The sequence below is a fragment of the Kryptolebias marmoratus genome, linkage group LG6 (genome assembly GCF_001649575.2).
Source record: "Kryptolebias marmoratus isolate JLee-2015 linkage group LG6, ASM164957v2, whole genome shotgun sequence".
Lineage (NCBI taxonomy): Eukaryota > Metazoa > Chordata > Actinopteri > Cyprinodontiformes > Rivulidae > Kryptolebias > Kryptolebias marmoratus.
In genome coordinates, this window is record NC_051435.1 from 949,908 (window position 1) to 967,443 (window position 17,536).

Below are 17,536 nucleotides of genomic sequence, written 5' to 3' on the forward strand. Positions count from 1 at the left end.
GCCTCTGTCTCCTGCCTCTGTCTCCTGCCTCTGTCTCCTGCCTCTGTCTCCAGCCCGAGAACCACTTTGCCACCAGAAATCAAAGGACTTCCTGTCTTCATGTCTCTGCACTCAGAAGGACACAAAGCTGCCTGGTAAAAATGAGAAATATTGATCTTATTTACTGTCTCAAGTTTTTTTGTCTTTCCTACGAGAACAATAATCCAAACAGATGTTTCAGATTTTCTGCAGCTGCTGGAACGACCACTCTCTGATGTCTGAACTGTAGAAGCAGAGTGCATTCTGGGAAAACATCTGTCCTTTGGTCTCATTGTTCTAGAAATATTGTGGTTCCTTCAGATGAAACAAGCCATGACCTTTGACCTTTAACCTGCTAACTGAGGCCTGTAGAGTCTGAGATGGAGCTCACTTCTCTGAGCACTGCACAGTCTGACCTTCAGGGTGAATCTGCTGTCTTAAATGTTTCCACTCATAAATAATCTTTCTCTCTGTAGAACGATGGACTCCAGATGACCTTTGACCCTTCTCAGATTGATGGGCGGCAGCAGCAGCTGCTTCTCTGAGGTCATAGCTGATGTCTTTCCGCCCTGGCATTGTGCTAACACACACCTGGAGCTCCAGAGCAGCAGAACCTCAGCACCTCTGAGATCCTGAGGAACCAGTTTTCCTCCTGAACAGCTTCTGGATTTTGTAGTTTTTGTTAGTTGAAGGTCACCTTGAGTTAAAGACTAAATGTTGACAGGAGGTTGGACTGAGGTCCGATCAGGACTGGAGGGTTTTTATCCTGACCTGACATGTAGGACATTAGGATTATTTCCACCGATCTGATGGGCCTCTGAGCGAACCTGTGACCCAGTCAGTGACGATGAAGAGAACCTCTGGTCTGATCAGACCAGGTGTGGCGTGTCTGAGAGCAGCTGGAGGAGGAACCTGTGGCTGAAGTGAAAGCAGGTTTTACAGAACAGGACCTGTGAGTGACAGCTGAATGTTGGGACTTCCTATTGGTCAGAGAAGGAGCTTTCACAGGCGGCCGACTCGTTGCTCACGGCGTCACTGCGAGCCCTTGTCTTCAGGAAGCAGCCATTGTTACGGAGCAGAGCGGTGGAAAGCAGGGAGGCTGAATGTGAGCTGTTTGTTTGGCAGCAGGGGGGTCTGCTGCTGATGAATGTGTCTCTCTTCCTGTTTGGAGGTTCTCAGGAGAGCTCCTGTTCCCATGCACTCTCACACTCACCCACATGCACTCCTGTTTTAACTTTCTCTGCTGCAGAAATGTGACCGCAGAATCTGAAAAACTGGTGTCTGAAGTTCTATCAACTTCCTTTTCTAAAAATCTAAGCTATGATCATTTCAGACTCTTATTCTGAAGAGAATCTATGACCTTTTATTCTGGAACTCCAGATTAAAACCTCTTCCTGTTTGTTCTTCTCAATTAAAACCTACGGGGCGGCCATGACGGAATAACAGAGAAGAATCTGATGAGTCACTGGTTGCCACGGTGATTCCATCCCTTTCTGGGGAGCAGAACAGCAGCGCTTCAGGCAGAAACACAGAGTAAAAAGTAAGCCTCAGACAAACCGTCTCTGTGTGAAAACTATCAGAACTTCTCGACCCGTGAGCAGCAGAAGGTTCTGCCTGTATACCAACACTTGTTTTTAAAGTAGTTTTAATATCTGAATATTTTAAAATTCATTAAAGTTTTGGTCTACCTTAACTGTAGGTTCTATTTATTTTAAACTTGGTGACTATTTTTTATTTTTAACTACTGTTCTTTTGTCATTGTTTATAAGGTTTAGTATTGCTCTGTTTGGGTTTCACTGGTGTTTGAAAAAATGTGACATAAAGAAATAAAGTTGAGATAAGATGAGTTAAAAAGAGCATTCACTTCCTGTCCTGAAGAGAAAACTCAGCTCAGGTCCGTTTTATTCTAACGGGAGTATTTTCTCGGACCTGACCCGAACACTTTGATCAGGTCCAGTTGGTTTGAAGGGTTCTGAGTGATTTGAACCCGTGTTCCTGTCAAACATCTCGTTCCTCCCATCTTTATGGTTCAGGTTCTGGTGGGGGACGGGTTTGTCTCATGTCTTAGATAGAGACACGACAAACCAGATCAGATTCCCCCGAGGCCAGGACTTCAAACCTGACCTTTGACCCGACAGAATCACCTGTCCTCCCCTCTGTCCTCTGGCCCCGCCCCCCTGGAGAAAGATGATCTTCTCTGAACAGTTTGGTGCTGACAGCCGGGTTCCTTCGGACCCTTTTGTCCCAGAGGTCGTCTCTGAAGCTCCTCTGACACTTGATTAGGTGTCTAAACCGGACCGGGACCAGGACCCGGCTGTCAGGACCTTAAATGGACCTGAGGTCTTCAGCAGGTCTGACCCAAACAGATCTGTGGGAGGGGGAGGGTTGGCGTACGGTGGGGGTCGAGAACTGAGAGGCTTTTCAGGGTTCCAGAGTCAGAATCGGGTAAATGATTTGGGACGGTCGGTTCTGAGTGATGGTCAGAGACGGACATCTGGTCTGTGGGTCTGAGGAGGTCTGGGTGGGGGGACAGAGTGAGCCGAGGAACAAACACAGACAATGATGACCTCCATCAGGAGGTTTATCAAACCTTACCCTGACAGGAAAAACTCTGGGTTGTTGGTTGCAGAAAGGCTGATTACAGTGAGGTGAAATAACTCTGAGTATCTCGAGGTAAGCGCGTGCATGTGCACGTGCACAATCCAAAGCCATCATCTGGGAGGCTCTGATGGCCTCTGGATCGTTGGAAGCACAACGTAAAGAGACGAGGATCAGGCATTTTTGTTCTTTGAGTTACAACACTTGTAAGAACTTTAATTAGTGGATGATGTTTAATTCCTCCTTCCTCCCCTCCTCTCCGTCATGTCATCAGTTCCTCTCCTCCTCCTCCTCCTTTTGTCTCCCTGTGCTCCTCAGGCCGACCCGAGGAGAAAGAACTGTTCTCATTCGGGGCGGTGAAGGTTCCCCTCCTCCACGGGACCCCCGGGATCATCAACATGACAATGTGACAATGTGGCCGAGCTTTTTAAAGGAGATCCTGTGTTTGTTGAGTGTTTCTGCCCCTGAAGAGCCCCCCGGGGCCGGGGCCGGGCCCCTGAGAGGTGCTCAGCGAAGAAAAGGACCAACTTTGATCACAAAAACGTGAAAGAGACAAACTTTCTGATTAGGCTGAGATACCAGAGCTGGGATCGGTTTCTGCAGGGGTTCAAGGGCAGCTCTGTGGTTAACTTGATTCAGCAGGAAAATATCAATAAGAGCAAGAATTTCTGGATTTTCTTGTTTTCTCAGCAACAAATGATCTGATTCACAAAGAAAAGAAGGTTTCTTTAATGCAACAAGTTTTATAATTTATTACTTGTTAGAATCTTTATTTAACAGAAATACAAGAAATGATATAAGTTTATTTCTGCCCAGAATCATTATGTTTTGAAAATGTCAACAATATTAGAATTTGATGTTTAAAAAAAGGGGTGAGAATAAAGTTATGTTTGAACTTGTTAAAAAGCAAACAGACATTTGAATAATTTGTTGACTGAGTTGTGTCCATCTGATTAAAATAAAAATCTTTATTAAATATCAGATTTCTGCTGGTCAGGACGCTCCACACTTTGACTTCCTTTGGACAGATGTTTACCCATAATGCACAGCAGCAAACAGCACAAACACCTCCTACCATCTGTTAGGCACGGTGGTGGAGGGTTGATCATTATGGATCGCAGCATTATTCCTAGCCATCCTGTGTGAATGCTGGGAAAGCCATGAAGGATCCAGTTTTCTTTTCTCCAGGAAGGAAGGTTGCATTAGTTGGTAACACTTGGAGGAACCTTGAATAAAAAACAGAAACATGATGTTTAAAGTCCCAGTTTATTGTTGGAATTGCATCGTGCTGCAGAAGAAGACCGGACGGATTGAAAACCTGTGATCTGATGTGTCTGCTCACAGAACTGGACTGAAGACTCTCAGGACAGGAAGATTTCACGTCCAGAAGTTCAGTTTCTCTGCAGAGTTGTTCTTCGTTGAGACTTTTACTCGATGAGACAAATTAAAATGTCTTCGTAGGTGACCTCAGGTCGTTCTCATCAGTAATCCTCTCAGGAACTGATGGATGTGAGGTCTTTACACTAGCTGATTGTTAGAGCTGATGCTTCAACACTAAACCAGAAACCCTGAAAACAGGAAGGAGCAAAGTGGGCAGGGCAACAAAAGCCTCTTCATCCCTTTCAATTGTCTTGGTTCTGTTCTTCTTACTGAGTCATCCTCCTCAGATCCTGGTGTCATATTCAGATTATGTCTCCTGAGGTTATCTGTGCTCATGTAACCCTTCAAACAGGATATAAACCCTTAAAACTAAAGATTTAGACTTTTACCAGTCCTGAACCCCTCAAAAACAAAAGCAGAAAAACAAAAGCTCCTTTGGAGTTGCACTACGATTCTTTTGGTTTCACCTTCATGAAAGATTTTCTATTATTCATCAAAAGGGGCTTTAAAGCACCTCTCCTTCCCAAATGAAAACCAAAGCTGTGATGGCTCTGTAACTCCTTTTATCTCCGGGAATAAAACAAACCAGTCACTCAAATAAAACCCAGAACAAAAAGATTCAATCTTTGGCTTCGAGCGGAGAAATCAAAGACCTGGAGAGGAAGAGAAAGATGCCTCTCCTGGATGGATGAACCCAGACTTGGCCTCAGTTTCTGCCTCTAACGTCTCATCATTTCTGTTTCTGCTTTAATTCAGAGGAAATTAGTATTTGTGAAATGTTCCTGACCCTGAACCCGAACACAAAGACTCTTTCAGATCTGAAAAGCTTCATCGGCTGTATTTTTACTCCACAGTTAAAGAGTGAGACCGTCTGACACCGTCTGAATGAATTAATTCTTTTCTTCCTAAAATTAGACTCAGCTGCAGGTAATTAGAGAAAAGAAATAATGAAAATCTTACATTTGTGTCTTGAGTGATGTGACCTTTGTAAAGCTGATTCACTGGGCCTTTTAGTCATGTGTTTTTAAATATAGTAAGCTGGTTTATTTTGAGCGCAGCCCTCGGGGAGACTTATCACAATGGCCTCATTTTGCCAGAGTGGAACGGTGCCATTGTCAGTTTCTGTTTTCTTTTTTCTCTCTCGTTCTGTTTGTTGAACGATTATCTGATGCTCCCGTCGCTATATTTACAAGCTCAGATAAAAGCACAATTTTAGCCTCTGATTAAAACACGGCAGCTTTTAAAAATGGACAAAAGGGAAGTTAGATACGGGTCAAGTGGAGACAAATAAATTAATTATTCTAAAAATTACTGTAAAATAGTTTACAAACATTACAAGTGCTTTTTCCACCCTCTGTCAGTTCAGATCAGGACATAAACTCTTTATCAGGTTCTGATGATGTTCTGATCTAAACTGAAGGGAACAAAAACACACAACAGAGCCCACCGAGTCATTATTTATTCAACAGAAACCAAAAACTGGTTCCAGCTCCTGACCCAGTAGAACCTCCTCCAGCAGCAGAACTCTCAGTGGGTTCCTGGTTGTGGAGGAGTTGTGACCCACTCTTCTTTCCAGCGTTGCTTCAGCTCAGCTCTCTGAGGTTCTGGTTCTGATTCTGGTCTGTTCTGTTGTAGATTAGCTGCTGTGTTTGGGATTGTTGTCCTGTTCACTCACATTCTGACATAAACATTTTAGTGTTTTTGTCAGAATGTGTTACAACAATTGAAGTTTTGAATAGCCAAGTCAAACTTTTGAAAAGTATAAATATATATTCTCTCTAAATTTTATTTACTAAATAAAAAATATGTAGAGAAGTTTTTGTCTTAGAGGTGAAACATTTATTTAATAATTTTGAATTTTATAAAACAGTAAAATAGATAAAAATCTACCTGAACACACTCAAGACTCTGCGTTGAACCGAATCGGCCAATTCCGTAAACCGGCGGAAAAGGCCGAAGGCCGCGGTGCACCATGGGAAATAACAACTACGATAATCCGCCATCTTTCCTTGGAACGACTTACTAGGGCAAATTAAGAAACAGTTTTAAATGTGTTTTTCAACAAAAAAGACCCGTTTCAGCAGGTTCGTTTGATCGGTTCTTGGAAGAAGCGAATTTAGAGAAGAGAAGTTCAGGTAAAGTCCTTCTTATTGTGCACATATCAGCAGCAAGGCACCGGAGTTTACCCCGGAGCTGCTCACCATCATGGGCCGCTCACGGAGCCGAAGCTCGTCCCGATCCAAACACTCGAAAAGCAGCAAGCACAGCAAGAAACGGAGCCGGTCTAGATCCCGGTCCAGAGACAGGGAGAGGTCCAAGAAGCGGTCCAAGTCCCGGGAGTCTAAGAGGAACCGGCGCAGGGAGTCCCGTTCCCGTTCCCGATCAAACACAGCCTCGTCCCGCAGAGAGCGAGCAGCGTCACCGCCAGAGCGGATCGACATGTTCGGCCGGACGCTGAGCAAGAGAACCGCGCTGGACGAGAAGCAGAGGAAGGAGGAGGAGGAGCGAAGGGCGGAGATGGAGAGACAGAGGAAAATGTGAGTAAAATTAATAAAAAGACGAATAAATGTTACGTAACGTTACATGTTTTTAACCAGCTGCTGTGATTGCAAAGCTAACAGCTAGGCCTGCTGCGTTTATTTCAATGGGCTGAAGCTAACAAGCTAAATGCTAATGTCAGGCTGCGTTCAGGTGAACTAACTGAAGCTAACAAGCTAAATGCTAATGTCAGGCTGCGTTCAGGTGAACTAACTGAAGCTATCAAGCTAAATGCTAATGTCAGGCTGCGTTCAGGTGAACTAACTGAAGCTATCAAGCTAAATGCTAATGTCAGGCTGCGTTCAGGTGAACTAACTGAAGCTAACGAGTTAAATGCTAATGTCAGGCTGCGCTCAGATGAATGAGTTGAAGCTAAGAAGCTAAATTCCGTTTCACGGAGGCAGTACTGAAGGTTCAGATTGCTGTAGAAGCTCTCAGTTGATTGATTTAAAGATTAACCATCCTAATCAAACAGGAAATAACACATTCATCCATTCATTCAAACACGCCTCATGTTTCTGAGGGTCTGTGTGATGTTCCATCAGCTGCTCACAGACAGATGGCATTTTAAAGCAAAGATTTGAGAACTTCGCTGAAGTAGCAGAGGATGCATGTGAAAAACTGAGTGTAGACAAATAACTCTTGACTAAAATTAAAACGTTTGTGAAATGAGCAGCTCAAGGTGCTTTTAACGGTTTTCCTCCACAGGAACAGGAGACGTGTTGAAGGTGGTAAATGTATTTTAAATGTTGTTTCAGTTTTTGAAGCTTTGAAATGGCGCAGTGTGTTTGTTGGTCAGCTGTGTAAATAACAGCAGGTGAGACGCTGTCACAGCTCGCCACAGCTTTCTGCCTGACAGGAAGCTGTTGTTACCTGGAGGCACCTGAGACACCTGGCCTCCTGAGTGGCTCCTTCCTCCAGGAGAGCAGATGTAAATATGCAGAGGGAGACGTGGGAAATGAAGGAGGACTCGGGCTGTTTGTGGTTCTGCAGCAGCTGAAAGATAAACGAAGGGCAGAGTGTGTCTCTAGTTGTTGTGGGAGTCATGTGAAGATATCATGTTGTCCTCCATCTTTATTATCTGGGTTCTGGTTCAGCTGCAGTTCAGGTGAAGAATCAGATATTCAGCACATTGTTGTCCTTCAGCAGCTGTAATCAAACACAACATTCAACATCAACTAATAAAGACAGTTTATCTGTAGACCTCCTGCTGATCCATTCATCTGTTTTATCAACATCAATCTTTTTCAAAAGCTTGCAACAACCCAAAAATAGTTTCTTCGGTTCTGGTTGTTCTGGATGCTGATCTAACGCGAGCTGTGCATCGCTGCGACCCTCTCTGTCCCGTCGGTACGTTTTGTAAAGCTCCTCCCTCATGTGTCCTCCTGCAGCCGGCAGCAGGAGATCGAGGAGAAGCTGATCGAGGAGGAGACGGCGCGGCGGGTGGAGGAGCTGGTGGCCAAGCGGGTGGAGGAGGAGCTGGAGAAGCGTAAAGACGAGATCGAGCGGGAGGTGCTGCGGCGCGTGGAGGAGGCCAAACGCATCATGGAGCGTCAGCTGCTGGAGGAGCTGGAGAGGCAGCGGCAGGCCGAGCTGGCGGCGCAGAAAGCCAGAGAGGTAACGCTCGGTCGTTTGGAACGCAGCCCCCTCCCCTCCTTCCTCCCCCTAAACCACCTCCTGCTCTGGACCTGTGGAGGGACACACGGCACAGATTAATAAGTCAGAGTTTATCTGAGAAACCTTCTTATTTACTGAGCTGTGGACAGGTAGAACGTGAGGAACATGAAGGTTAGATTAAGATGCTGTCATCTGAGAAGGAACAAGGATCGTTAAATCTCTCCTCCTCAGATGAGATTAAATTACCAGGAGGTGTAAAATCCAACCTGGTGTCCTGCTGTGTGAACAGGAGATTACAGGATGCTTCAACACTTAACGTTTTATTAACAGTTAGATCGGATCATTTAGCAGGTCGACAGAATCCTGTGACCTCTGACCCCGTTCCTTTGTCCAGGCAGGACTTCAGAAATTAAAGGATGTTTTATTTTTATTAATCTGTCTAATTTAATTGTGATGTTACCATCTTCAGCTCCCTGAGCTTTTATTGAACAATATCAGATCAGACAGCTTCAGTTTAAAGGGATATTTCCAGTTTTTTCTCCTCCTGTAGCTCTTTAGGAGATGAGGTGGACATCAGACCTGTGTGCCCCCTCCCCTCCCCTCATTGTTGACAGTATTAATTAGCTGGCTCAGTTTATAGGATAATGAAACGTTCCTCCTCCTCCTCCTTCCTGTTCTGTCTCTTTTCTCTGACGCTGTTTCCTCCCGGGGTTCATCCGTCCAACTTCCCTCTGTGTCTGTAGGCTTTAGATCCATGTGTGGAAATGTTGACCACGTTTGTTTGATCCACAGACGGGTCGCCCCGGCAGCTCGTGCTTCTTTAACAGAACCTTCTCCAGCAGCTCCGACCTGTTTCTCCCCCTGACAAACGAATGTGTGATGTTTTTGATGATAACCTGCTTCTCCTTCAGGGCTGCTGCTCACTGTCACACTCTTAATGTCTTTTTGTTGGTTTTGGAAACACACCTCACCACCTCCTAACTAGCTCTTGACCTGAGCTGGCCTGCAGCCGTGTGTCCTGTACTGTAAGTGTGCCGTGGTCGGGACCTCCTCCAACACACACCCGCACACACACACACGCACACACTCGACTGAACCGCTGCAAAGACGAGGATTAAAAACTAAAAACCAAACTAAAAAGCTCAGAGTCGTAAAGAGGAGCCCCCTCCCCCCACATATCCACCCCAGGAGCGCCTCTCTGTCTCTGCAGGCGCCACAGTCCGGACCGGACAGTAAATATTCATCCGTTTAATGCCGAATGCTTTCAGCAGGTGTGTAGGTACACAGGCAAGGAAAATCCGTAGGTATGCGTGCATCGGTGAGCCAAAACTATTCCCTCCTTCTTCTTTTTCTCTCTTTTAATGATGTTAAAGCAACAAATGTCCTCCTCTAGACTGTCTGTCATGTATCTGTCTTCTATCTCTGAGTGTGATGAGTGGCCTTCAGTTTAAATGTTGATCAGAGTAGCTCAGGACTAGAGGGAGGGCTTCATGTCTGCACAGTTTCTTTATGTTTGTAGAAAAGGATTCAGGCTGACTGCAGGGAATGATGCACGAGAGGCTGTGGTGGAGTGAGCTCTGTGAGTGTGTGTGAGTGATGAGGGAGTGTGTGTGAGTGTGTGTGAGCGCTTTGTGGCAGTAACTTGTTCGTGTGATAACATGTCATCATGTCACCCATCCAGGAAGAAGAAAAATCAAAGCGGGAGGAGCTGGAAAAAATCCTGGAGGAGAATAACCGCAAGATCGCCGAAGCTCAGGCCAAGTTGGTACGCCCCGACCCGTTTCAGCTGTCCGTCCTCGGGTTCCTGTTCGGGAACCTTAATGCAGCTAATAAACCTGCCTCTGTTCCTCCGAGGTGTAGAAGCAGTTTAGATTTAAGACCAAAGACTGTCGTGATGTTCGGAGCTGTATGATGTCTTCCTTGAATCAGTGTTTTATTGTTGAACCTCTAACCTGACGATAACCCCGCTGTCTGCTGCTTCCCTCACTCTGAAACACACAGAGTCACAGCTGGGGTACCTTTAAATCAGCTAACATTCATGCTCCATATTCACAGTGTAGGCATTTTTTAATAAACTGGATATCAGGTGTAGTCGAGCTGTTGCCCGGCTCCAGATGAGGGTTTCTTCAGGGTTCCTGTCGTGGTCTGACCGTGTCGTTTGTGCCGCCCGACAGGCCGAGGAGCAGTTACGAATCGTGGAGGAGCAGAGAAAGATCCACGAGGAGCGCATGAAGCTGGAGCAGGACCGTCAGAGGCAGCAGAAGGAGGAGCAGAAAATCATCCTTGGCAGGGGCAAGTCCAGACCCAAGCTGTCCTTCTCCCTGAAGGCCACAGAATGAGACTCAGCTGCCCCCACCCCACCCTCCATCTGAACGTCACGCCCTCCTCCCCCGCTCCTCGTCGCCCACTGCCGAACGCTCGCTTCGTTTTGGAAGTGCTAAAGGAAAGTCGGACCGGAGCCCACCTTCAGCGTGTGAACTTGTGGAAGCTCCTGGTCCTGAAGAGGAGGACGAAGCTCCTTTTTCACCCAGACTGCACAGACGACTCCTGTTTGTTTTGTTGCTTTTATTTTCACTTTTAGGGAACTTTCATGTAGTTAATGTTCCTTACCCTAAGTCTTAAATCTGGTGTAACATCAGCAGTGGTCAACATGAACGTGTCTTTAGCAGACTCCAGGTTTCCCAGCTGTCCTGCTCCGTGGAAAGAGTCCCAGGCAGCTCAGGAGTCCGTCCGCCCGCCGTCCTCCTGACACCATCCCTTTCAAACCAAAACGAAGCTCCGACAGCTTTGGATCCGGCCGACAGCTCGGTGTCGTCTCCTTGTGAGGGCGAACCGGGCCTGGACTCCTGAGCTGCCTGCGGGTCGATCTCGTGTCGGCTCTCCTCCGGCTCTCCAGTCTTCTCGGTGTGAATGACGGACAGTTGAGTTTAGTTTGAAGAGAACGTCCCGCCTGCGTTCTGTCCCTCACTCATGTTGTAGTAAATTAAGTTGGCGAAGGCAGAGGAGACTCGTGTTCAGGTAAGACCAGGTCCGAGGTCAGAGTGGGAGTGAGTGTGTGTGTGTGTGTGTGTGTGTGAGTGAGTGAGTGAGTGTGTGAGTATGTGTGACTGACTGACTGACCTCAGGTGGGTATATTAACTTTATTTTGTGGACTCTTAAATTTGTCATGTGAACTTTGACCCCTACCCCATTTGTCAAGGGACTGAACAGATAAATAAATTCATTGAATGGTGTTGGTGTCTACAGTCTCTTCCCAGGCTATGGTTCTGAAGAGGATCCGCAAGCTTTAATTTGAAACTCCCAAGTTAAAACCACTTCCTGTTTGTCCTTAATGCTTTATTTTTTTACTTTAAAATTCAGCTAAAGCTTTTAATCTGGACAACATGCTGGAAACATACAGCAAAGAAGAACCTGCTGAGTCACTGGTTGTCATGGTGATTCCTGCTTCTGAGGAGGAGGGGGCGGAGGCTAGTGGGAGGACCCGGTGGTCATACCTGTAATTTTATATTTCTACAGGGTTCATGTAGGTATGAAGAGTTAAAAAGAGCCTTCACTTCCTGTTTGGAAGCTCAGATCTGATGGCTGCGTGACCTCTGACCTCTGAGAGGACACCATCAGTCCTCCAGCAGAGAGACCCACTCGGTGGAAGACGAGGACAGATGTGGGATAATTCCAGTCCTGTCTTCAGGGACATTTAATGTCCTGCTCATTCAGACGCAGGTTTGAGGGAGGCGTCTCAGATCAGCTGATGATGGAAGAAAACCAGGTTATTGGTAATAAACGATCTTTAAGGATTATAGACTGACACCTTTAATTATCTTTACACAGTTCCACTGTGAAGACGTGGTTTTCAGAACTGAAAATGTTCTGATGAAGGCTACAGGTCCAAAGGCTGAGGAGGTTTGGTTCAGTTTATTATCTGTAATCAAACAGCAGTTTTCCTTCAGTCGTATTAAACTCCTAACGAGGCGACTTATTAGTTCTTCAGCTGCAGTTACACTCGAGTGAAAATCTCGTTCCACTGAGGAAGAGGAGGAGGAGGAAGAGGAGGACCTCAGGAAACGGTTTACCTGCAGACTAACAGGATCAGTTTATTAATTATTAATGCTCAGTTTTAGTCTTTCACATTAAAGGAAATCATCAGATATTTGATATTTTAGTCATTTTACTCTAAAACTGATTTGATTCATTCTAAATAAAAATAAAATGAAATTTAATCTTCTTGTTTTTTAGCTTTTGTTGTTAATAAAACATGAAGATTGTAGATATATTTTTTTAAAAAGTCATATTTTGTTGTCCTCGGAGTCCCCACCTCCCTGGAGGAAGTATTCAGAACCATCTGGAGTTTGAAATGACTGCAGATTGTTCCGGTTCTGGTTCTGGCTCATCTGCTCTCTGATTGGACGGTCTGCTGACCAATCAGAGACACACAGAGTTAAACTTTTACTTTTCTTCATTTATGGAACTTCACATCAAGTTCCTTTTCTATAAACTCCTAAAAACCAAAATTTCTCAAACAGATTTTGTCACAATTATAAGATTTAAGAAGAAATCAATGTTTATTTTTATGAGTTTAATTAAAAACTCAAAGCTTGATAAAAACGCTGGATGTGACTGAATGTCTGATGATGGAAGGAGTGGTTGTATGTTCGGTTCTGGAGCCGGTTCTGGAGCCGGTTCCGGGCCGACGGCCGCCCTCCTCCTCCCAGGGACCCAGCGGTGTTCCTGCGGCCCGCTGCCCGCTCAGAGGCGCTCCTCCTCGGCCTCAGAGCTCCGCAGAGTCCCGCTGCTTCCAGCTCCAGTTTCTCCCCTTCATTCAGGGAGTGAAAGTCGGTTTAAAATTACAGCAACATTTATTTAAACTTTACTGCAGATTTCAGAAACAACAATAAAACAAAACTGCGTCTGCGCCGCTTTTTAAATTTAATTTAAACTTTCCTTTACAAGCTGAATTATAACAATCAGAACTACAAGTTCAGACATCAGAAACATAAAAATAAAAAGTAAAAGGAGTCAGGAAGTTTGTTCAGCATTGAGTAAAAATAACTTAAAGATGAATTTAATTAATCTTCATGCATAAAATCAGCTGTTGAAGTTTGACAGGAAGCTGCTGTTAACACGTCTGCAGGTTAATGAAGCTGTAATAAACACACACACACACCTGATAATAAACCTGATCAGATGGAGGCTGAAGTGTCACTTCACACCCGGGTGTGTGTGTGTTTGTGTGTGTGTTCAGGAGGTGTTATAACTCTGTTTCTACAGTTAATTATTCCGCCAAAAGGCCTGAAATAATATTCAGCTTCATTATGCAGAAATGTCTTTGTAGGTTTAAAGGTTTTAAAGAAGTTTTTATTTCTAACGGACCCAGTTTTAGAAATAAAGCACCTGTTTTATCTTTAGTTGGTGTTTCTGAAGCTTTAGGAGCGTTTCTCTTCAGTACGCAGCATTATAATTTAAACCTTTCATGAAAAGAAATAATAAAAAACAAATGAAACAGGAAACCAACACAAACCTTTGTGGACCATCAGTTTCAGGCTCTTCTGCCGGTCCTGGTTCGGTTCTGATGACCCGAGGAGTTCTTCTGTTTTAATCCGCTAGTGGGCGCTGTTGGCCTTCTAATGAACTGCAACTACAGGTTCGGCTCTGAGTCCAGATCTGAGCCCGGATCTGAGTCCAGATCTGAGTCCGGCTGCGGTTCTGCTGACTTTAACCAGAAGTAAAAGACTTCGTTAACCTGACCAGATCAGGGTTAAAAACACCTGTTCAGGTTAACCAATCAGAATCAGAGTTTTCTGCTGTCATTTACAGCTGCTTTCTGTAATTTAATTTGATTTTTGTCTAAAACTGATGATAAAAACATTAATCAGAAGATTTATTTCCAGAAAATGTTCCAAGTTTGGAATAAACCCATTTTGATTCGTTTCTGCCTCTTTTGATTGACAGCAGCGCTTCTTTGAACTCCCCCGCCGAGCGGCCAATCAGCTGCCGTTGTGGGCGGGGCCTGACCGCGGGGGGCGGGGCCCGCGCAGACCCAGCTCCAGCACTTATTCCCAGTCCGAGTCCGCCGCAGTTACTCTGCTGCAGGTTCGGGAGCAGCATCCTTAGTGTGCGCGTGCCTGTGTTCCGGAGGGACCGAAGCTGCGGGTCCGGAGCCGCGGGACCGAACCGACCTGTGTTCTGAGCACCTGGACCGCTCTCTGGGACCTGGACCTGTTTAGTATGAGAAGTTCTGTCATCCCGGCCCGTTTGGTTCCTGTCATCCTTCACACATCTGATCATCTGGTTCTGTTTGTCCATCCGAACCTCATTGTTTCATTCTGGTGCCGCCGTCACCCCCCCACCTCTCCCACCTCCCCCTGCAGCTGAGAGCGGAATATCTGGTTCTGGTTCTGGATTTCTGAGGGATCTATCTTTGTGTTCCGGTCTGGAGGGATCATGGATCTGAGCGGGTCTGAGTGAACCCGGGTCTCTCCTCTGGAGATGTTCTGATCGGGGTCTCGTGGTTCGGTTCGGATGCGCTGGATCAGGATATAATCTGGACATTTGTTCTGATTCTGTTTGTTCTGTTCCTGTGAGTGGACTGACGCGGTTCTGAGGCGGATCCGGGACGCGCGCGGGCTCACCATGACGATGTGGAGATATTATTATTTTGGAGTTCTGGTTGCCGCCTTCAGATTGGACCTGGTTCGGCCGCTCATCCTGGAGTCCATCTACTGGAACACGACCAACACCAAGTAAGTGGGGCGGACGGGTCTGGGCCCGGGTCTGGGCCCGGGTCCGGGTCTGGGTCTGGGTCCGGGTCTGGGCCCGGGTCCGGGTCCGGCTCCGGCTCTCCTGCGCGGAGAGTCCGCAGAAAAACGCACAGATTTTATCCGAACCGGTTCTGGTTTAAAACCAGAACCACAAATAGGAGAAGATTATTTTTTTAGGATTTTATTAAATTAAATCAGATTATTTCATCATGTCCGTGTTTTTATTAAATTATTAAAATAAAATAAATAAAAGAATAAATAAAAACAGCTCTACTCGCGCCGCAGACCCGCTCCACCTCCTCCTCCTCTTCCTCCTGGGTTTAAAACATTATTAAACCCGTCAGCCCAGAAGAACCGAGCCCACATGCAGCTGGTCACATTCACGCGCAGAGGACGGACCGGGCCTGCTCAGAACCGGCTCGGTTCTGTCGGTATGTGCGCGGATCCTGCTGCGCCTCCGTTTGCGCCGCGCGCCGGAGGTGAAATAAAAATATGGTTCTGGTTCTGTTTGCTGTCTGAGGTCCACCTGAATGTTGTGATCTCTGTAAACTGTAAATAATTTAACATTTATTAAAAAAAAAAAAACAGAACTGTTGGTTCTGATTCTGGTTTTATTTGTCGCTTTAAGGAGACAAAGTGAGGAAAAATGTTTGCGCTCAGCCGATCAGGTGGGCCCGCGGGAGAGCCTGGTTCGGCTCCTGGTTCGGCTCCTGAGGGCCTGCGCTGAGTGAGGATCCGGTTCCGCTGAGTGTTGATCCGGTTCTGCTGAGTGTGTGAAACATTTAACTGAACACTGGGTTGGATCTCAGAGGTTCTGCTGCTGGGAACCTGTCTGTCTGTGGAACCTTCTGTTGGAGGAACTTTGGTGGCGCATCAGTCAGAAGTGGACCAGGAGGCCGTCCGGTCCGGTCCGGTCCTGGTGGTCCTCCTGGTCCAGAAAGGCGCCTAAAGTCTTTCCTAGAAGCCATCAGTGGGTGGGGTGGGGGTGGGGGGCCTTCTCCTCCGCTCTGCTCCGGCTTCAGCCTCCAGAGGAGCGGTCACAGTCCGCCTCTCTGACCGGGAGTGGAGCCTGTGGAGGCGGCCTGACGCTCCGAGGCTGCCGCGCTGCGGACTGGAGCTGCTGGAGGGGACTGTGGTGCGGCTCTGGGCCCCGGGTCCTACTGAGACCCGTCCCGGAGCGGCCCTGGGCCCCGGGTTCTGCAGAGAGTCGTCCCGGACCAGCCCTGGTCTGTCCCGGAACGGCCCTGGTCCTTGGGTCCTGCAGAGACCCGTCCCGGACCAGCCCTGGTCTGTCCCGAAGCGGCCCTGGTCCTCGGGTCCTGCAGAGACCCGTCCCGGAGCGGCCCTGGGCCCCGGGTCCTGCAGAGACCCGTTCCGGAGCGGCCCTAGGCCCCGGGTCCAGCTGAAGTTTTACGCACAGAAAGCTGACTGATCTAACTTTTGTGTCTCAGTCTGAAGGAAGAAGAAAAGCCCCGAGCTGCTGTTCCACCACTGATCGGAACCTTTTATTGTCACTTTGGAAGTTTTAATAATCTGGTTCTCCAGAAGCTAAACTTCGGCTCCTGTTTGATAAACTACAACAACCAAAGTAACTAAAGTAACTAAAATAAATTAAATACCTGAAAATAACTAAAGTAACTGAAATAAGTAAAATAAGTACAAATAACTAAAGTAACTAAAATAACTAAAAAATTTAAAATAAGTAAAATAAGAAAAGTAGTAAAAAAAGCTCCATGTTCGATCTGCTCCTGCTGAGAAACTTCACAACTGGATTCATCTGCACTTTGTTTTTATTACTTTTTATCTTTTAAGGTTTTTAATTTTTTATGTTTTTAATTTGCTGTGCAGCACTTTGGTTTATTCTCCAGTGTTTATGAATATTAAAAATAAATTTACCATCAGTTTGTTTAAGGAGTCAGAGAGGGTTTGAGTTGCTGTTGTTGTTCTGAAGAACTAAACTGTTTGTTGAGAGTAAAACACACACCATTACACACACACACACACACACACACACACACACACACACACACACACACACACCTCAGTTTAATCAACAAGTTTCTCTTTTATTTAAAAAGAATTCTTTATTTCTGATATAAAGTTTTAAAAATAGTTAATATATATTAAAAGCTACAGAACCTGAGTCCAGTTGATTACAAGTAGAACCCAGTTTGGGTTCTTGTTGATCTGACCTCTGACCTCTGAGTTAAATTTCAGAATAAAAGCAGAACATTAAGTCGAGTTTCCTGGCAGGTTGACATGATTCTGTGGTCGGTTCTAAAGCCCGGCTGTGGGTCGGTTCTGAAACCGTGGGTCAGGTCTTTGTTCGGTTCTGAAGCCGTGGGCCGGTCAGAGTTGGTGGCGTGCTAATGAAGAGGAGCAGGCAGAGGCTGAAGCTGAGCTCTGAGCTGACGGAGGATCCTCTCTGAGAGCCTTTCAGCTCAGGATGAATGTCAGGGTCTTGAACGCTCGGGGCCACTCTCAGGCGTGGAGGAGGAGGTGGGGGAGGTGGAGGAGAAAGGAGCAGCTCTCCTCGTCTCTAAAAAGTTAAATAAAACCCTCCACAGGGCCCACGGCCGCCTCGATTAAACCTCATTGTTTGAGCTTTTCTGCCTCCTGAAAAAAAAAAA

The 17,536-nt window shown here is 46.2% G+C and overlaps 2 protein-coding genes across 3 annotated transcripts in view; both read left to right on the forward strand.

The window, feature by feature from the left end:
* Window positions 1-5,961: 5,961 nt before the first annotated feature.
* Window positions 5,962-11,384, forward strand: arglu1a (arginine and glutamate rich 1a). Its single transcript, XM_017441366.3, has 4 exons — window positions 5,962-6,533; window positions 7,926-8,151; window positions 9,833-9,916; window positions 10,326-11,384. Exons 1-4 carry the CDS (start codon window positions 6,202-6,204, stop codon window positions 10,488-10,490), a joined length of 807 nt encoding a protein of 268 aa, XP_017296855.1. The 5' UTR covers window positions 5,962-6,201; the 3' UTR covers window positions 10,491-11,384.
* A 2,831-nt stretch (window positions 11,385-14,215) lies between these two features.
* Window positions 14,216-17,536, forward strand: part of efnb2a (ephrin-B2a) — a 25,825-nt gene continuing 22,504 nt past the window's right edge. For both annotated transcript variants that reach the window (XM_017441365.3, XM_037975966.1), the window contains exon 1: window positions 14,216-14,888. In XM_017441365.3, coding sequence (XP_017296854.1) covers window positions 14,779-14,888 — 110 coding nt within the window. In that variant the 5' untranslated portion in view covers window positions 14,216-14,778. The remainder of the gene's footprint in view (window positions 14,889-17,536) is intronic.

Coding starts and splice junctions, on each gene's coding strand:
- arglu1a (XM_017441366.3), top strand. CDS start 6,202: ATGGGCCGCTCACGGAGCCGAAGCTCGTCCCGATCCAAACACTCGAAA. Junction 8,152..9,832: donor CGGCGCAGAAAGCCAGAGAG/GTAACGCTCGGT, acceptor TCACCCATCCAG/GAAGAAGAAAAATCAAAGCG. Junction 9,917..10,325: donor CCGAAGCTCAGGCCAAGTTG/GTACGCCCCGAC, acceptor GCCGCCCGACAG/GCCGAGGAGCAGTTACGAAT.